Genomic DNA, 19,181 nt, shown 5'->3' on the forward strand with positions numbered 1-19,181 from the left:
TTGCTGTATACTTAACCAACAGTGCTGTTTTGGAAAAGTTACTTAACATATTCAGATCTTAGATTCCCCAATCTATAGCATGGGGATAATTATAGTACAAATATTATATGGTGTATTGGTCTAGGTCCCCCAAGAAGCAGATACCAAAGGAGGGCTAAACACAAGAGCTACTTTATTAGGGAAATGCCTATGAGAGAAGTTGGAGGGGAATCTGAGTAAGGCTGAAAGCTGCTGGCCATGAAGCAAGTGTGACCCAGAGTGGAAGAGAGACAAAAGGAAGGTTGAGTGGAAGCTTTCTGGCATGATGTGCAGGCTAAGAAATGGTCAGCAAGGGCTCGGGGAATCTTGAGCCAACATTGGCCATCAAGGGACCCCTGTGTCTTCCAGCAATGGGTTTGTGTTAGACCTCTGCTGCACTCAGTCATTGGTTGGAGAAGAGAAAAAATAGATTTCAGAGCAAAGTAGCAGGTAGCCTCGTCAATTATACTTCCTATACTTTGAGGCCTATGAGGCACGATCTCATGGCTACAATAAATGATTATCATGGAGATAAACTGACAGACTCCAAAGGAAGTCATTAAGACAATGCCTAGAATCATAGATGAGAATTTATTTAGTTATATATTCATATTATTCAATATGATTATTAATAAATGAAACACTAATAAAAGACCCACATGCACAATCTGTTTGAAATATTTGAAAGGAAAATATAACAGTGCTACCAAGACATTAAGAGAAGCCTTATGGTTTACTTGAGTCTTCCTGACTAAAGAGCATTAGCATTAGTAGATGTTAATAACATATGCATAATTGTTTTCCCTCTACTATTTGTTATTGGATATTGCCAAGTTCCTAATTTATACTGGATTACCTAACTGTAAACCTATTTCAGCATATAGAAATGGATTCAAGGTTGTTTTAAAAATAAAAAGATTTATTAATATATTTATTCTTGTCATATCCAATTGATGTTATCCATATCAAAGAATTCCATCATTTATTATCATAGGAAGGACCTGATTAGCAATTATTTTTGAAAATTGATCATTAGGTTTGCATTATCTTGCAAATAACTGAGTATTCTTTGAAACTCCTTTTATTTGGCCATATTCTCAACGGTGGAACCTGCTTTTATCTTTTCAAAGAATTTCCATTGTTGTAGAAAAGTCAGAGGGTGCACATGGATAATTGTGACACTCCTCAGATACAGAGAAAGCACATTACATTACAGATATGTGGAAATGCTTCCTGAAAAGTCTCTGAGGCCACTTTATTATGATACTTTAATATAAGCAACCATATTACTCAGAGGAGAGTCTTAAGCATAGAGGGAATGGAATATTCAGGGCATGTCCCCCACCTCATACTGTCTCCCATTTGCTCTCTCCCTTTGTAAATGAAAGCCTAGATATTCTTCCCCTTCCATTTCCCCTGCTGGGAGGTCATTTTTTTGCCCTGGAGTTCACATTAACTACATCATCTGAGACCTATCTTTTCCCCTAATACTCCAAGGACTAACTCAAGATATAATTTCTCCTTTAGGTTTTCCCTGAGCGTCTTGGGCCAAATGTCCTCCTCCATATGTTCGGTGTTTTCTACTTGTGTTATCCTCACCTCTCACAGGCACGTACTTTTCCTTCTGACCAATCCTGTGACGTACCGAACATCTTTCATTCGTAGCGCTGTGCTTTGGCGGTTTACTTGCCTTCCATGCCACACCGCGCTGTCAGGAAATGAGGATAAGTCATATTATTGGAATTTGAGTTAAAACTTTTAAAAATAATAACATTTAATGAATGAATGCATGAATGAACAAGTTAATTAATACATTATATTCCCAGGTATATAATGAACACCGTGAGAAGACAAATTGAGTCCCGGTCACGTAGCAAAGGACTGGAATAGAGGAAGGGACGCTTAGTACATTTTTATGACTGGTGAATCTAAATATTTTCGTGAATAATAAGTTGACATTATATGTCAACTACATACACACACACACACACACACACACACACACACACACACACAAATATACACATATATATGATGAAGCTGAAGCACCAATATTTTGGCCACCTTATGCAAAGAGCCAACTCACAGGAAAATACCCTGATGCTGGGAAAGATTGAGGGCAGAAGAAGGGGGCGACAGAGGATGAGATGGTTGGATGGCATCGCCAACTCAATGGACATGAGTCTGAGCAAACTCTGGGAGACAGTGGACAGGGAAGCCTGGTGTGCTGCAGTCCATGGAGTTGCAAAGAGTCAGACATTACTTAGCAACTGAACAACAACAGCACATATGTGTGTGTGTGTGCGTGTGTGCATGTGTGTGTGTGCATGCACGCTAGGTCGCTTTAGTCATGTTGATTCTGTGTGACCCTATGGACTGTAGCCTTCTATGCTCCTCTGTCCATGGGATTCTCCAAGCAAGAATACTGGAGTGGGTTGCCATACCCCACTCCAGGGGATCTTCCGGACCCTCCAGGGGATCAAATCCATGCCTCTTATGTCTCCTGCATTGGCATGAGGGTTTCTACCACTACCGCCACCTGGGAAGCCCATGTGTATGTATGTAGGTATATATATATGTGTGTATATATCCACTCACAAACACACACACATATATATATTTCTTTTGCAGTCCAATATGTAAAATAATTTGAGATTCATCTAAATGCTGTATAAAATGAAATAAATTGCCCAGATAATATGGATTCAGAATATGTATAATTCAGCAAGAAATTGTCAAAGATTAGGATATCTATTAACTTTTTCTAGCATATTGGTAAGTAGCATTAAAAAACCAATTTTTGGTTGGGTCTTTTGAGAGGATAACAATAAAATAGTCTCTATTTGCATGCTAAGTTTTTTTTACCAGGAAAATAAACATTACAGCTGTGCCAGGTTTAATTCCAAGAAAAAACACATTACTATATATTCTTAAAGGAGTAAAATTCTGAACTCAAATCTGTTCAAAAATTTGTGGCAGAGAATACTGTGACCAGATTATTAAGTAACGTGCCTTTCACTTTTCACTTTGTTAGCTATACTCAGCGTGTCATTGGAAATGGAATCAAAGCCCAATCTGGAAATCCTGAAGTCAAAGTCAAAGGAATCGATCCTGTGATAAATCAGATTATTGATAAACTGAGGCACGTTATTCAGGTAAATGCTGATTTTCTATGTATTTTTATACTGAATGATACAGAATAAGTGATGGATGTGATCAATCTGTAAATCCTATCTGATAATCCTACCTGAAGTTCAATATTGGAAGAAATTATTTGTATCTAGAGTTTTGGAAATACTTGGCTGAGTGATTTTCATATGTAGTGTGCAGCAGTATTTTAACAGATAGTCAGTTATGTATCTGTAGAAAGAGAACTTAGCTTTAGGGTTTCAGTAAATAATAAGACTCTCAGGGTAAGGTTCATTCCTAACAAATACGATAGAAAAAAGATGGGAAATCCTGTTGTAGGTAATAAGAATGGAGCTGTTGTACAAAAATGAGTACATAGATTAAAGATATATTCACAAAGGAATAAATAGATTCTCAAAATATAGGGTTTATTAAAAGTTCTTCACAGGAGAGTTTACTGATATGTTGCCATTTGGCATAACATTTGCCCCTTCTTGCTTCATAACTTTCAAAATCATATCCTTTTCAAAGTGGCAGCGGGAAATAATTCCACTTTCTTTTAGCACCCAAGTTAAATTGAGTCCCATTCTTTCATCTTTATATTAGTGTGCAGATCTCCAATTATTCATGCTTAAGTTTCCTTCTAGAGTTACAAGATATATCAAATAAAATGCTACCTTTGAGATCTGTCTTTTTAAAGTCTACTAGGATGATATGATTGAAGTTTAGATTTTTACAGAAGATAGCAGAAAGTAATATTTTGTACAGGTTTTGCTACAAAAGCCACCTTTAATGTCTTAGAACATGTTCCCTCGTGAAAAGATCAGGAGAAATTTTGTTTTTGCCAGACTTCTGACTGCTGGTCATATGTGAGTGTCCTGGCAGGGGGAATTGTAATATCCAGTGCAGTTAACAGGATCCACCACAGGGTCAAGTTTGAAAAGGTTTGGAATATCATCTTCTGGAAGTGAGAATTTATTAATTTGGGACTAAGTATGGAACAAGGGAGGGAGTAGAAATAGGAACATATTTCAGAATCTAATCTGTAGATTTAGGTGATCACTTATTTGTGCTTGGTAGTTCATTTTTTTAAAAATCATTATAGATATTATATGCATTTATTATCAGTACTATAAAAATGCCATCTCTCATCATAGGGATAAACAATTATTCTTCTTATCCTTTTTTGCATATCTAAGTATATGTTTAGCAAAATTTTTCTTCATATATTTGCCCTTAAACACCTTTCTTCTTGGTCTGCCATTGAACACACCTCATTTTCCACACTGTAATCTCTGCCCTTAGAGTCATTAAACAAGTAGGTAGGGATTTTCGTTTGAAAAATACCACTTTGTAAAAAAAAAAAAAAAACACTTTGTAAATGTCTTAATCATTAATTTATGCCAAGTATTTAATGAATATTTACTGAGTTCCCACCGTAGACCTGGTTCTACACAGGGCATTGAGGTTACGTGAGTGAACAAAGCAGACACAACCCTGCCCTTGTCAGGTTTATATTCTGAGAAAAAAAGAAAATGCAGTTCCTATAACTAAAAATAGAGACAAGAAAACAGAGCAGGATGAGGTCGGAAAGGCACTTGGGCGAGTGCTAGTGGAGGCCTCTCTGGGGGTGGGGAGGATACTGCTGGGTTGAAACCGAGTGGCAAGGATTCACTGGAAAGGAAGAAGAAATCATAGGAAAATCTGGGAGAACTGTGTTCGAGACGGAGGAACTAATACATTCAGCGACTTGTGGCAGGAGTAGGTTAATTGCATTCAGAGGACAGAGAACCATGTCACTGAAGCAAAATAAGTACAGGGGAAAAAAGAACATGATTTAAACTAAGGGGAATCTGATAGGCTCTGGTAGGGCTTTTCAGATTTCTCCTAAGTAGGAAAGGAAACCATTTAAAGGCTTTAGGTAGAGGATGGTACAATTTAATTTATGTTTTATAAAGATAATTTTGGCTTTATAATGGAAAATTTGACCCTGAGGAGCAAGAATAGAAAAAGGAAGGAACATAGGCAGAAAATCATGGTGATTGGGACTAGAATAAAAAGAGTGAGTAATATGAGAAATTGATGGATTTGGATGAATATATGGTGAGTGGAGTTATCAGGAATTGTTGATGAATTGGAAATTGGAGCAATGGAAAGAGAGTATAAGGATGATAAGTAGGTTTGGTGAGGTGATAGTATCATTAAGTGAAAAAAAGGAATTCTTGAAGTGGAGGAGGTCTGGGGTTTGGTTGTTGGGTTTGGTTAGGTGTGAATGGTTCTATTAAATTTGAGATGCCTGTTAGACTTCCCAGAGGTGTACCCAGGGTTCTTTGATGATCCCAGGACTGGAAATGCACATTTGGGAACATCACTATACAGATACTATTTAAGTCATGAGACTGTATGAGGTTGCTACTTTCCTGTTAGAATTTACACCAAAACCATTAGAGGAGAATATAAAACAGTAGAATGCTATGAAAAATGTATACTCTGAAAAATCTTCAAATGAAGAAATCATTTCTTTAAATGTATGTGGTGCCTTGTAGATACTGAGAGAGTTGATCTTAGACAGACAAGATATCTAGTAATATTAACATTTTGTGGCTCAGCTGGCAAAGAATCTGCCTGCAGTCTTGCCCACAGTAGTAGATATAATGGTCATCTGAGTTAAATTCACCCATTCCAGAGACTCCTGATATTCCAAAGACTCCTAATAATAGGGATATCTGCTAGATACAAGTCTTTTCACAACTTTTTTCTCTTGTGATTAATTTCTGGGTATTGTAACCAAGAGTCCTTTCATTAATAATTTTAGGTACTTTGATAAATCTTGCTAAGTTTTTCTCCATGAAAATTATAGGAATTTATATGTGAAGCAAAGTGTATGTGTCACCTTCCCCTACATATTGAGGGTATATGTGAGATCCTGGCAGTGACCGCACATCAGTGTTAGGAAATAGTATGGTGCTCTAGGACCAAAGTAGCAGCATTTTAGAAATGTTAGCCTGAGCTCATCCCTGGGAGTACTCTAAGAATGGCCAAAATGAATATTTTTAATTAGAAAATAGTTTATAAAATTTTCCAAGTTTTCGTACAGAAAGGTCGTAACAAAAACAGCCTTAATATTATTTGATTGTTTAGAATAAGCCCTATGTTTAATTCCTGCCAAAACAAAAAATTGAAAGAAAATTCAATGTAAGTGAATACTCTGGGTTATAGCTTGGTCCTCAGGGACTATCTCAAGCACTTCAAAGTCCACTCAGTGCCTCTGCAGATTCTTCTGAATTGGGAGCAAGACCTTGGAGACAAGAAGATAAGTCAATCCCGGTTCTCCTTCATCTGTAATTCTGGCATCTTTCACTAGACAAGCCACCATACAAACCCTCAGAGGTAATATCTGACAGTTTCCTACATTCCACAGTCACTGTGTAAAGTTGGCATTGCTTTCGCTTTTGAAAACTACCTGTAATAAATATAATTTAGCCATTAACCTTCCAGTGAGGAATTGTCTAAAGGTAGGAATTTTAAAAGATTAACATAAACTTTCGTCAGATGCTTACAGCAGCTTGAACTGCCTTTTGATAATAGTTTGGAAGGGCTTCCCAGGCGGCCCTAGTGGTAAAGAATCCTCCTGCCAATGTCAGAGACATAAGAGTCTTGATCCCTGGGTCAGGAAGATCCCCTGGAGAAGGGAATGGCAATTCACTCCAGTATTCTTGCCTGTGAAGATCGCATGGACAGAGGAGCCTGGCGGGCGATAGTCCTTGTGGTCACAAAGAGCCGAGGACGACCGAGCACATGAACACAATAGATTGGAAATAACATTCGATTCCTCTTAGTACATCTGAGAGAATAAATATATAAATGTTTTAATTCAGATTTTTTCTTCTAGTAAACTTATTCTGAAACTTCTTGTTCATATTGACTACATTTAGGCAATGTTGTCAGCAAAAAAGTCATAGTTATGCAGCAATTTATCTATAAGGGTTAAATAACATCTATTATTTTTCAAAGAAAATGATGTCAGTGGTTAAAATCCTAGCTGCTAAGCACTTAGTTGTGAACGATAATGACCCATTGCTTAGAAGCTACTTTACCTGCTTTCAATATGAAACATAAAAAGTAATACCATAGTAATTTTCTATAAATCTTTTACTGCAAAACCAATAAATGTTACAGTGTTGTTAAAAGTAGTAGGTTTAAGTAATATTTTATTTCTTTGAACAATTCCAATACATATAAGTTAATATTGGTTTATATTAAATATTCATTTTTATAGAGAGAGACTATAACTTCCTTAGAAAAATGTCTTCCTATACAAAATAAATTTGATTTTTAAATGTGAGAAAGCAATGATCATAACCATTCGTTTAAAGTTACAAAATATGTAGGTATTTTATAACATATATTTCCGTAATCACAACTTGCTGGGTTCAAGCAGAGATGAGAGACTTTTATGTGGGAAAAAACTATGCTAAATTGCCTCTTTTCTTTTATTCAAATTTTTCCCTAGGATACAAGTATGATAAATAGTAACTTTAGAGCTGTGATAGGCTATGATGAGATTCTAATTGAAATCTCAATGGATAAGGTTAACATTTATAAATACAAAAAATAATGACACAGGATTTTAAAAACATATTAGTTACCTCAAAATTGAAAACTGTCTAAACTTTTTTCATTAAATCACCTACTATAAAACACTTTTAGGAAACCTTTTCCTGTTAATAACTTATCACTGCGACAAAGAGCCAGTTGGTCAATTCCTAATTAGAAACTGTTTGACCACAAAGTGTCAGCTGACTGTGAACTTCTTCCACTTGTACCAACTTCCTTCCTTGCTCAGAAAATCACCACAGCACCCTGACTCCTTCCTCCTGATCTCTGCTACACACCAATATCATGTCTCCGGGCTCACTGTATTAATATTCCAGAAGGATAGTCACTTCTTGATTTTGTATTAGCAATGCAGTAGTGACCAAAGCCCATTTAGCTTTTGGTTCAGCAGAAAATATTTGAAATGCACTGAATAATTTTGAACGGTCATCAAATTTAGCAATTTGTTTGGCCTGAGTAAAGTCAATGGAAGGTTTCTTTCTGAAGTGTTTAGTATAATGCACTCACTTCACTATTGGCCATTTCATTAAAAAAATAAATTGTCAGCATAAAACCAACCTTTTCAATTAGTGTAAAATCAACTGGAAATGCAAGTTTAAAATCTCTTTTTGAAAGTAATGGTATTTGGATTGGCCATTTATAATTTATATCTTATCATTTAAAGAGTATGTAGCTGTTTTATGTTGGGTAAAATTTTGACTCTGTAGTTACTCTGATGCTAGTATATTATCATTACCTATTAAGATTTAAGCCATTTATTTGCCAGGTTTTGTTTGTTAAACATATTGAAAAAATTTTGGACACTAAAACTTTTATATTTTTTATTTAGGTGATTAGAACAAACAACAGCCATTTAAGGATTAAAATATTTAATCTTTCTGTTTAAAACATAATGCAAAGTATGGCTTATTTCACAAAATGAGATTCCAAATTATAGCCATCTCTCACTGAAATCAGATTTCTATAGCTTTATATTATAAATAGTTCTCATTTATAAGTAAGAAAAGTAATGTTTGACAATTAGTAGATGTAACTATCCATTCAGTAACTTTAAAAAACTAAAAATACATTTTCTTTTAGTTCAATAAAATTCACTTGTCACAGTATAGCTAGGTGCTAAAGAACATGACTTTTGCGTTATCACAAGGCGTGTGACTAAATTCCAGCTCTGTAGGCACTAGGTGTGTACTGATAGTCACTTTATTGGTATCTTTACGTCTCAAAATAATTTTGATTTATTTCAAAAAGACAAATAACAAATATAGGATGTGAACAAAGTGGAGCCCTCAAACATTGTTGGTGGAATATAAAATTTTGCAACTACTTTGAAAAATAGGTATTTCTCCCAAAGATTAAACATAGACTTACTATATGCTCAGAAATCCCACTGCTATGTACACATCCAAGGGAAAAGAAAGCCTGTGTTTACACAAAATTTTGTACGCAGATGTTGGTAGCATTATTTGTAATATTCAAAAAGTAGAAATAACTCCTTTTTCCCCCTTACTGTCTGGAGGTGTATTTTCAGGGGAAAAACTCTAATAGGATGATTCTTGGCTTATAACTGCTGCTAGAATACAGAGCAGAGGGAATCACAAGACAGGAAATAGAGGAACTAAGTGAAAAGTCACAAACTGACCAGCTTACGTGCTGTCTGCTGCACTCATGTAGAAAATTAGATAACTCTTCTTTGGAGAAACTGATCAATTCTAGGGCAAATAATTTCATACACCAATTGGGTCTACACCCATTGCTGGTGAAATCCTCTATTATACCTTATACATATATAATAATTTCCAGGTAGTTTCCAATGCCCAATATCAGTGGACTATTAAGGATCACTGGTGCACTGAAGAAAAATATGAAAAAACACGTTAAAGCATAATACTAACAAAAAAGAAATGAGAAAATACAGACAAAATATGAAGAAGCAAATACACAAAAGCTATATGGGTGTATATGTGCTCAATCATGTCCGACTCTTTATAACCCTGTGGACTGTAGCCCACCAGGCTCCTCTGTCTATGGAATTTTCCAGGCAAGAATACTGGAGTGGGTTGCCATTTCCTTCTCCAAGGGATCTCCCCAACCCCCAGATCAAACCCATGTTTTCTGCATCTCCTGGAGACATTGGTGGGCAGATTCTTTACCACTAGTGCCACTTGGGAAGTCCAAAAAGCTATATGAATATCCTCCAAAAAATTTATAAATAAATCGTATCCTTAAAACAATAATACATTGCTTCTAAAAAATTAATAAAAGAATAAGAAAAAGCTTCTGGAAATTAAAAATATGTAAAAATTTACAATTCAATATATGGGTTTTAAAGATAAAGTCAAAGAAATATTCTGTAAAATAATGACACAAAAAAGAGAGAAGGAAATAGAGAAGTAAAATGATGAGATGTTAAAATTTTACTCTAGGAGATCCTTATAATAAGAATTTCTTAGAAAGGAACCAAACTAATACAGAGAAGGAATTTATCATTTAAATAATAAATCATTTTTTCCCAGAAATGAAAAGTTATGACTCCAGATTGAATCCACCAAGCAACCATTACAATAAATGAACACATGTACACATACAAAAATAATTATGAAATTTATGAATATTGAAAAGAAGATACTAAAATATTCCAGTGAAAGAAAACAAAATACATACAAATGCATACAAAGAAAGGGGATCAGATCTGTAATTTCTTATTGGGAGGAAAACTAGAAGCAAATGGAAAGGCAATACCTTCAAATTATGGGGCAAATGATTTCTGACCTGAAATTCTATACATAGTTGAAATAGCAATTAAGTATGAGGGTATCTTAAAAAGTTTTACCGATAAGTAAAAATACACAAATTTATATATTGTTTACCTTCTCTGTAAAGCTTTGGCAAACAGTAATTAAGAAATGAGAAGATATGGGGTCCAGGAAACATGACGTTGAATACATCAGATTTGGGAAAAGGATGACTATAAGAGGGAATTTTGCAAGCCAGAAAGAAAAAAAAGAATCACTAACTTAAAACAATATGTTGGAATATATGGGGGGGGAAAAGTATTTGGCAGATTTGCTAGAGCATTTGAGAAAAAAATTAGATACAAGGCAAACTCTACAAATTGATAGATACTATGGCAATTATAAGGCTTCCCAGGTGGTGCCTGCCAATGCAGGAGACATAAGTGATGCAGGTTTGATCCCTGGGTTGGGAAGATCCCTTGAAGTAAGAAATGGCAACCCACTCAATTATTCTTGCCTGGAGAATCCCTTGGACAGAGGAGCCAGGTTGCCTGTGGTCCATGGGGTCACAAAGAGTCGGACACGACTGAAGCACCTCAGCATGCAAGCAAATGGCAATTGTAGATTATAAGAAAGCCAAAACATTTTCATGAAAAGATGTATATTCATAGTACACTATTTTCCTAAACTGAATAAGATATTTGTAGATAGAACTATTACTTTAATCACAACTTTGCTAAAATTAATAAATTAATTGGATGGGGAAAAGGAAAGTGGAATATATTGGTATAACAAAATCAATAAATATTGCTAAGATGATAGTAAGAAACAAAAGTTACCTAATGAATAAAGATTTAGACATGTAAGGTTAATGCTAGAACAATCAGTTGGGTTGATTATTACTACCCACAGGAGCAGGAAACATGGTCTCTAAAGTGCTTTGGGTGTAGGAATATTTTTTTTTTTATTTTAATAGATATTTGGTACTGCTCATTTCTAAATAAATATATTTATTATCCTGACCATTATAAATATAATTTTTTTTTAAATTTTTTTTTCTCAAAGTTTATTCAAATCTCTAATTACAAAAAATGATACAAGCTTTGAAAAATACAAAATATATAAAGGATCAAGGGATATCTTCCCCCCTCCAAGTCTCATTCTCCAAAAGTAATCATAAGATAATTCTTACAATTCTAACATCTGGAAGGATGTTCTTCCAGAACTTTTCTATACACAAGCACATATACAAAAAGATTTTCAAATACATACATTGTTCTATTTACCCAGTAATGTGTTATTGACATCCATCCACATCTGCAGAAACAGATCCACTTCAGTCTTAACAGCCACGTGGTATTCTACAATATGGCTGCAGCATAATTTAACCAGTCCCTGTTAATGGACATTAAAATTCTCTCTCCCTTTCTTTTCATCACCAAAATGCTATGCTAAGTATCCTTGTGCAACCAATGTTATTTTTATTTGTCAGAATCCCCTAAAATAGAATCAAAATAATCAAAGTGCTCAATTTTGCTAGGTACTTACCAAATTGCCCTCCAAAGGAGCACACCATTTCACAGTCTACAAAGGTATAAAAGTTCTCTAGTCCCTATCTGTGCTTATAAGGAACATAATGGACGCGCTGTTTCAGAGTCATTATGAGAACTAAATGAAGCAGTACATAAGGTAAAGTGCTTAAAATCATGCCTATCACTGCTTAGTGCGTGCTAAGTCACTTCAGTCATGTCCGACTCTTTGCGACCCTATGGACGGTAGCCCTCCAGGGTCCTCTGTCCATGGGATTTCCCAGGCAAGAAAACTGGAGTGGGTTGCCATTTCCTTCTCCATATAAATATAATTTAAAAAAACAAAAGACAAACTCTGTATCATGTTTTATATGGAACTGCATCATTTGGTCTTCTATATCTCAAACTTGATCCTCCTCTTTTTACACTATTTTTATATCTACTCTCTCTATATGCACACTCCTCATTGTTTCAATTCTTTCAATATCCCAGGTTCTTTCTTACTTCTAAGTCTTCCATTCTCTCTCTCTTTTATTTTTAAGAAAAACACTTTTACTTGGGAAAAACTGCGTCTCTTTTTTCTGTATCTCATAGTCACCCATGATATCTCAGTTTTCCCAGTGAAGAGCATATGTTTTCCTATGTTCTTCTTGGCACTCTGTAACTGACTTACAGGAGCACTTTAGAGAAGAGAGAAAAAAAAAAACACAGGGTATTGATCATATCCACAGTGACCTCTTTTTCTCTATACCCATTTTCTGTACCCAAAATATCTTGGTTAGTCCACTCATTATTTCTGACCTTAAAGTTTGTCTTCCTATTCACTGATTTTAGTGTTTTGAAACATATCTAGCAAACTTGACTAATTTTTAAGTTTGAAGCTGGCCAGTATATTGATTAAGTATTGCTGAGAAACTCCTTCTCTAACTTTTTTCTGGATATTAATTCAAGTTCATAGTTTTACCACTCATTGAATTCTGGTGAGCTGGGGTTATAGTCATTCATAAAGCTTCCCAATCAAACAGCCCAGCTTTGCTCTTCTTGTTACTCACAGTTTTCTGGGTCATGTGCTCTCCTGTCCTGGCAAATGTCATAACTTGACTCCCGATACTCCCAAAGTCTGGCATGCAAAAAGAACCCACCTAATGATCTTTGGTAGCACTCCTTTGCCATATGATTGGCTCATGGTAGTTCAGCTTTCAGCAGGCATATTATGGGCCATAATGCTTTTCAGACTCAATAAATGTACTCTGTAATCACTTGAATGTCATTTTATGAATGTATTTTGGAGATGTAACTTGTCAGAGCAGAATGTTTCTGGATATATTTCTTGCAGTTCAGTGGTCCTTAACCAGATGGCCCCCTATAGTTTTGAAGCAGTGATTGCACCTTGAAAGTAGGCTGACTTATGAGAGGAAAATGGTCACGGGGAATCAATGGAAAAGTTTCTTAGGCACAGGAATATTGAAGAAGTGAAATAAATACTGTATAAAGATTCATTAAAAACTAAGCTAAGTAAAAGTCCTATGATAAAATGATAAAATGAGAATATGAACTATAATGACCTTAAGAAATGTGATAAGTCCTCTGAATGTAAGTTCTGCCTCTGTTACGTGTTTAGCATTGATGTGGTAGAAACTTAATCGGTTTCATTAGAAATAAAACAAATCATGAGTTTTATAGTAATGAGTTTGAAGAGGCACTTATATACCTTTATACAAGGCAGATCATTTACTATTTCTGAAAATGATCATTTTGAAATTTTATATCTGGAAATATATTATCAAGCCAAGCCTGAAACTCATTAAACAGATGGTAAAATCTAATTTAACTTCTTTAACGCTCCTTTTCTTTTTATTTTATAAAAGCAATTGAGCTTGTCAGCTTTTAATTACAAAAGAGTAATTTGAATTTTTTAGATATGTATAACAAACCGAGATAGTTGCTAAATTTACCATATCCTAGTGGCTTCCTATAGTAAGATTTTGTGAAAGAATCACATTATCAGAAGAGCAGTTTAAAATTTCTACAAAACAAATATCCTTGAGGCACGTAATAGATCTTGAAATGAGATCTAATTCTTAAAGATTTTAAAATATTTGATTTGCACTTCGTATAAATTTTAAATTTTCCCATTTTTTAAAGTGTGAAACATACCTCAATAATATCAAAGTGAGTTATTTATACACTTTAATTGTGAAGTATCTATGTTTTGACTGTGTACTGTTCTTTCATTGATAAAAATTCAGTAGCAAAATTATTATGTCATCCAAGAACACAATAACCTTATTATAAAACTTATTTTCAGTGTCTGTTTTACAAATATTCTCACTATTAGACAATTTTTCATGTTTCTGTGCTAATTCACTATAGCATCATCTTTTCAGTTCAGTTCAGTTCAGTCACTCAGTCGTGTCCGACTGTTTGCGACCCCATGAGTCACAGCATGCCAGGCCTCCCTATCTATCACCAACTCCTGGAGATTACTCAAACTCATGTCCACTGAGTCGGTGATGCCATCTAACCATCTTATCCTCTTCTGTGCCCTTCTTCTCCTGCCCCCAATCCCTCCCAGCATCAGGGTCTTTTCCAATGAGTCAGCTCTTCGCATGAGGTGGCCAAAGTATTGGAGTTTCAGCTTCTACATCAGTCCTTTCAATGAACACCCAGGACTGATCTCCTTTAGGATGGACTGGTTGAATCTCCTTGCAGTCCAAGGGACTCTCAAGAGTCTTCTCCAACACCACAGTTCAAAAGCATCAATTTTTTGGCCCTCAGCTTTCTTCACAGTTCAACTCTCACATCCATACATGATCACTGGAAAAACCATAGCCTTGACTAGACAGACCTTTGTTGGCAAAGTAATGTCTCTGCTTTTTAATATGCAGTCTAGGTTAGTCATAACTTTGCTTCCAAGGAGTAAGCGTCTTTTAATTTCATGGCTGCAATCACCATCTGCAGTGATTTTGGAGCCCCCAAAATAAAGTCTGACACTATTTCTACTGTCTCCCCATCTATTTGCCATGAAGTGATGGGACCAAATGCCATGATCTTAGTTTTCAGAATGTTGAGCTTTAAGCCAACTTTTCCACTCTCCTCTTTCACTTTCATCAAGAGGCTTTTTAGTTCCTCTTCACTTTCTGCCATAAGGGTGGTGGTGTCTGCATATCTGAGGTTATTGATATTTCTCCCAGCAATCTTGATTCCAGCTTATTCTTCTTCCAGCCCAGCGTTTCTCATGATGTACTCTGCATATAAGTTAAATAAGCAGGGTGACAATATACAAGCTTGACGCACTCCTTTTCCTATTAGAAACCAGTCTGTTGTTCCTTGTCGAGTTCTAACTGTTGCTTCCTGACCTGCATATAGGTTTCTCAAGAGGCAGGTCAGGTGGTCTGTTATTCCCATCTCTTTCAGAATTTTTCACAGCTTATTGTGATCCACACAGTCAAAGGCTTTGGCATAGTCAATAAAGGAGAAATAGTTGTTTTTCTGGAACTCTTGCTTTTTCGATGATTCAGCGAATGTTGGCAATTTGATCTCTTGTTCCTCTGCCTTTTCTAAAACCAGCTTGAGCATTGTCTTTTAACCCAATCTTAAAAAATATCTCTTTTTCTGATATTTTAAAATATATTGCATCTCAACATGTAGCTTCATTTCTTGAGTTTGTAACAAGGGAAAATATTCAAAGTATTATCCATTTAAAACAAACCTTTTTTATGCATGATGCCGCTTGTGATACCTTTTGACTATCATCCCCATTATATCATGGGGATTGTGTCTAGAAGAGAGCATGCAGACATAAGAATTTCAATATCTGTTGAATGAATGAATGAAATTCATAATTACATTGATCACTGCATGTAAAATTTAAATGGAACAGAAAAGTGAATGTTCCTGATGATCAAATACTAACACTAACTATTTAATATCGTTCTAATTACAAACAAGATGCTTTCAGTCTTGGATGACAATTTCAAAATGTCTTGTACTGTTTTACTCATTTGTTGACTCATTTATTCACTGAACAAAGTGGTTTAGTAGCCCCTAGGAGCCAGGTACAGTAATAGATACAGGGAGTACACAAAATTATTTAAACGAGGATGTTGATGAGAAACAATGTGTATTGCACTTAAGAACTAGTCTGCTGCTGATCTTGATCAGCAGATCAAGTAAGGGAAGGGAGTCTGACCATATTTCTTTACTTCATTCAACAAATATTATTGAGGTTGTACAATGGATCAGGAGATTTCCTAAGTAGTGGGTATACAAAATTGAATAAGACTGTACCTACTTGTAGCAAAACATTGCTATAATAAAAAAGATAAAGGAATTCATTTTGTAAGATTTCTGATCTAGCTTCAGAGAATTTATCCCTGTTCCAGGAATGTAGAAAGCATTCAATTGAGGTTGAATATGAAATGAAGGAGAAGATATTTGATAAAATACTGTGGTACCACTTACTTCAGTTAGAATATAGTTATAACTTATTTTTTAAAAATATGATGTGCACATAATAGATGTGATGATTGAATAACAGAAATGTTAGACAATGATGCCTTTGAAGCAGTCAAACTATTCTCTGTTTAAAAACCATGTAACACTTAGAGAAATATATTAGTAAGCAATTTTTCATGTTCACGCATCTGTGGTCAGCTGCGATTCAGCCGATCTACATTGGGTTGAGCTGGGACGTACTTGACGTCCAGATCTGTTGCACATGTTGGTCATCCTCCTGTGATCAGAGAACCGGAAGCATGTTAATACTATGACAGATGTCAGGACTTCAAACCCATCTACGCAAAAGCATTCTAGGCTCCGGCTGCAGTAGATTCTCTAAGATAAACCTTTTGGCAAAAGCAAAGTTACACAGCAAAGACCAAAGTGAGAGCTATAACCCTCTCCACCAGCAACCTCTCTGCCAGGGATGGAGCTGGGAGAGAGAGTGAACAGTTGCCCCCAAACAATCTAATGATTTTACTTGTTTGAATAGGCTTTGCCTAGCTATAGTACAATACAAAGCTCCTATTTGAACTCTTCCTTCATATTCATGGTGCTACATATTTTCCACTCTGATTATATTCTTATGAACTGTCTTCCTGTACAAACTTGAAAACTGTATACTTAAATGTATTAGATCAGCAAAGGCAGAACTTAAATCATCACATGAAAAATATTTCTCAATATTTTTAGTGTTTTGTGTGATTGTTAGTAGTATTTTGAAAGCAAAATACTTGTAATGACAGAATTTAGGTCTAAGTCAGATATTGATTTATTTTAACAAACTACACAAATCAGAGTAAATTACAAGTAAATAAATCATGTTTGAAATGCTTATTTGGACTGAAAATGAGATTGGATTTTCATGTTAAACATTTGGACTTTAATTATTTTGTTAGGATTGCTTTATTAAGACATAATTAGTAAAATTATCAGTAGAAAAACATGTTGTGCTATAATTAAATCATTTAAATAATCACTTCTTGATGTCTTAACAGGCTAGATTTCTTAATTCATTAAAGCTGATAAGATTTATCTGTAAATACAACTTATTATCAGTAAGTTTGTTTTTCTAGAAATGATAGAAAATTTAGAACTCTGCATTAATATTTAATAGCAATATGCTATTCTGATATCAACACACTATGTTTATCTACAAAACATTCAAGAAGGCAGAAATATAGGTAATTAAAATGATTGCAACCTGTTCACCTTTGGCAATTACCAACAGTAGTAGAATTTTTGTATCTTTAGAAAAACATAGATGATTTTAGAATTGGATTCAGTTCCATTTTCTATCTAGAAATAACTACTTACATAACTGAGGTTATGTTAATAGAGTACCCGTATTTCCAAACATAATGCATTATTTTCTTCTATTTCTTCTATTCCATACTGAAAATCTGTTTAACAAAACAAGATAGTAAATCTAATAGTATAGAGAAACTAATATAGACATTTTATACTATTCCTCCTAATCCATGAAATTTATCGCTGAGATGCAAAGATGGAAGTGAAGTCTTTGGAAAAGTACATACTTTACTAATAATTATTTCTTTTCCTTTAAGAAAATACCTTAATGGACAGGAGTATGGAAATGTCCAAGAGATATTCTTGAAGTATCTGGAGCACATATTCCTCCTAGCACATATTCCTAGCAAACTCAACAAATAGATCCATTTAAGTGAAATAAGCTCTGTGCAACTGATTTTGTATGTGAGATTGTGTGTTTGTATGTATGTACACACGTATCTCTGTATTATCAATCTGTTCTGTTACGAAATTGTCAAACTGAATTGACGGATAACTGCACTGTGTTTAAGAAACATGTTAACCTGATAAACAGACAGCCTTAACAAGAAAAAGAACAACAAAATACCTTGGTTGTTCCCAATACTTCTCACTGCGTGTCAGCCACTTTCTCCACCACTATGTCTCCAGCAAAACTAGTCTCTAAACACCTGTTTCACTCAGAGACACTAGTTGTTGTAAATGACTTTAATAAGCATTTTACTCTACCTAATTTTTATCCTAATGTAATTGTATATGATATCCCCCAAGGGATCAAGCAGAAGGGCTTATATGGAGTATTTTACGTGACTTCATGAAGTAAAGAAAGAAAAGTTGTGTTTATAAAGTGATCAGATTGATAGACTGTCCTTCTATTAAGCAAGTAACCATGCTTTAAGTTTTAGTATGGTAGATGAGAGTGAAAATTTTTCAAAGTTTATTTGTTGTGGCAGCCAACAGTTGGTCACATTGCACATTTCAAAGTTACAAAGGAGTCTCATGGTAGTACAAATGCAGGTCAGGAGAATTTTAAGTGAAGCCAGAGCAAGAGTTTCAGAAGCTGACAGTATCTGGAAAGCAACTTCTGCAAGGAAGCAGGCACCCAGGGGACTCTAGGAATCATTTTCCAAATTTTATATGCCTGGGATTTCAGACATTGTTACCCCATTCTCCTTTACTAAGGTGTAACTCAGGGTTACAATATCAAAAATTAATTAAAAAATAAAAACGGAGGTGGTGGTGGGAGGGAGGTTCCAGAGGGACGGGATATATGTATACCTACAGATGATTCACATTTGAAAGGAGACCCCAACACAACATTGTACAGTAATTATCCTCCAATTAAAAATGTAAAAAACTTATAAAT

At 35.0% G+C, this 19,181-nt stretch overlaps 1 protein-coding gene across 4 annotated transcripts in view; it reads left to right on the forward strand.

Annotated features, from left to right (window-relative positions):
* GPC5 (glypican 5) overlaps nt 1-19,181 on the forward strand; it is a 1,490,288-nt gene that overhangs the window by 493,113 nt on the left and 977,994 nt on the right. For all 4 annotated transcript variants that reach the window (XM_043891977.1, XM_043891978.1, XM_043891979.1 and 1 more), the window contains exon 6: nt 3,053-3,173. In XM_043891977.1, coding sequence (XP_043747912.1) covers nt 3,053-3,173 — 121 coding nt within the window. The remainder of the gene's footprint in view (nt 1-3,052; nt 3,174-19,181) is intronic.

Source organism: Cervus elaphus, chromosome 30 (assembly GCF_910594005.1).
Source record: "Cervus elaphus chromosome 30, mCerEla1.1, whole genome shotgun sequence".
NCBI classification, from domain to species: domain Eukaryota; kingdom Metazoa; phylum Chordata; class Mammalia; order Artiodactyla; family Cervidae; genus Cervus; species Cervus elaphus.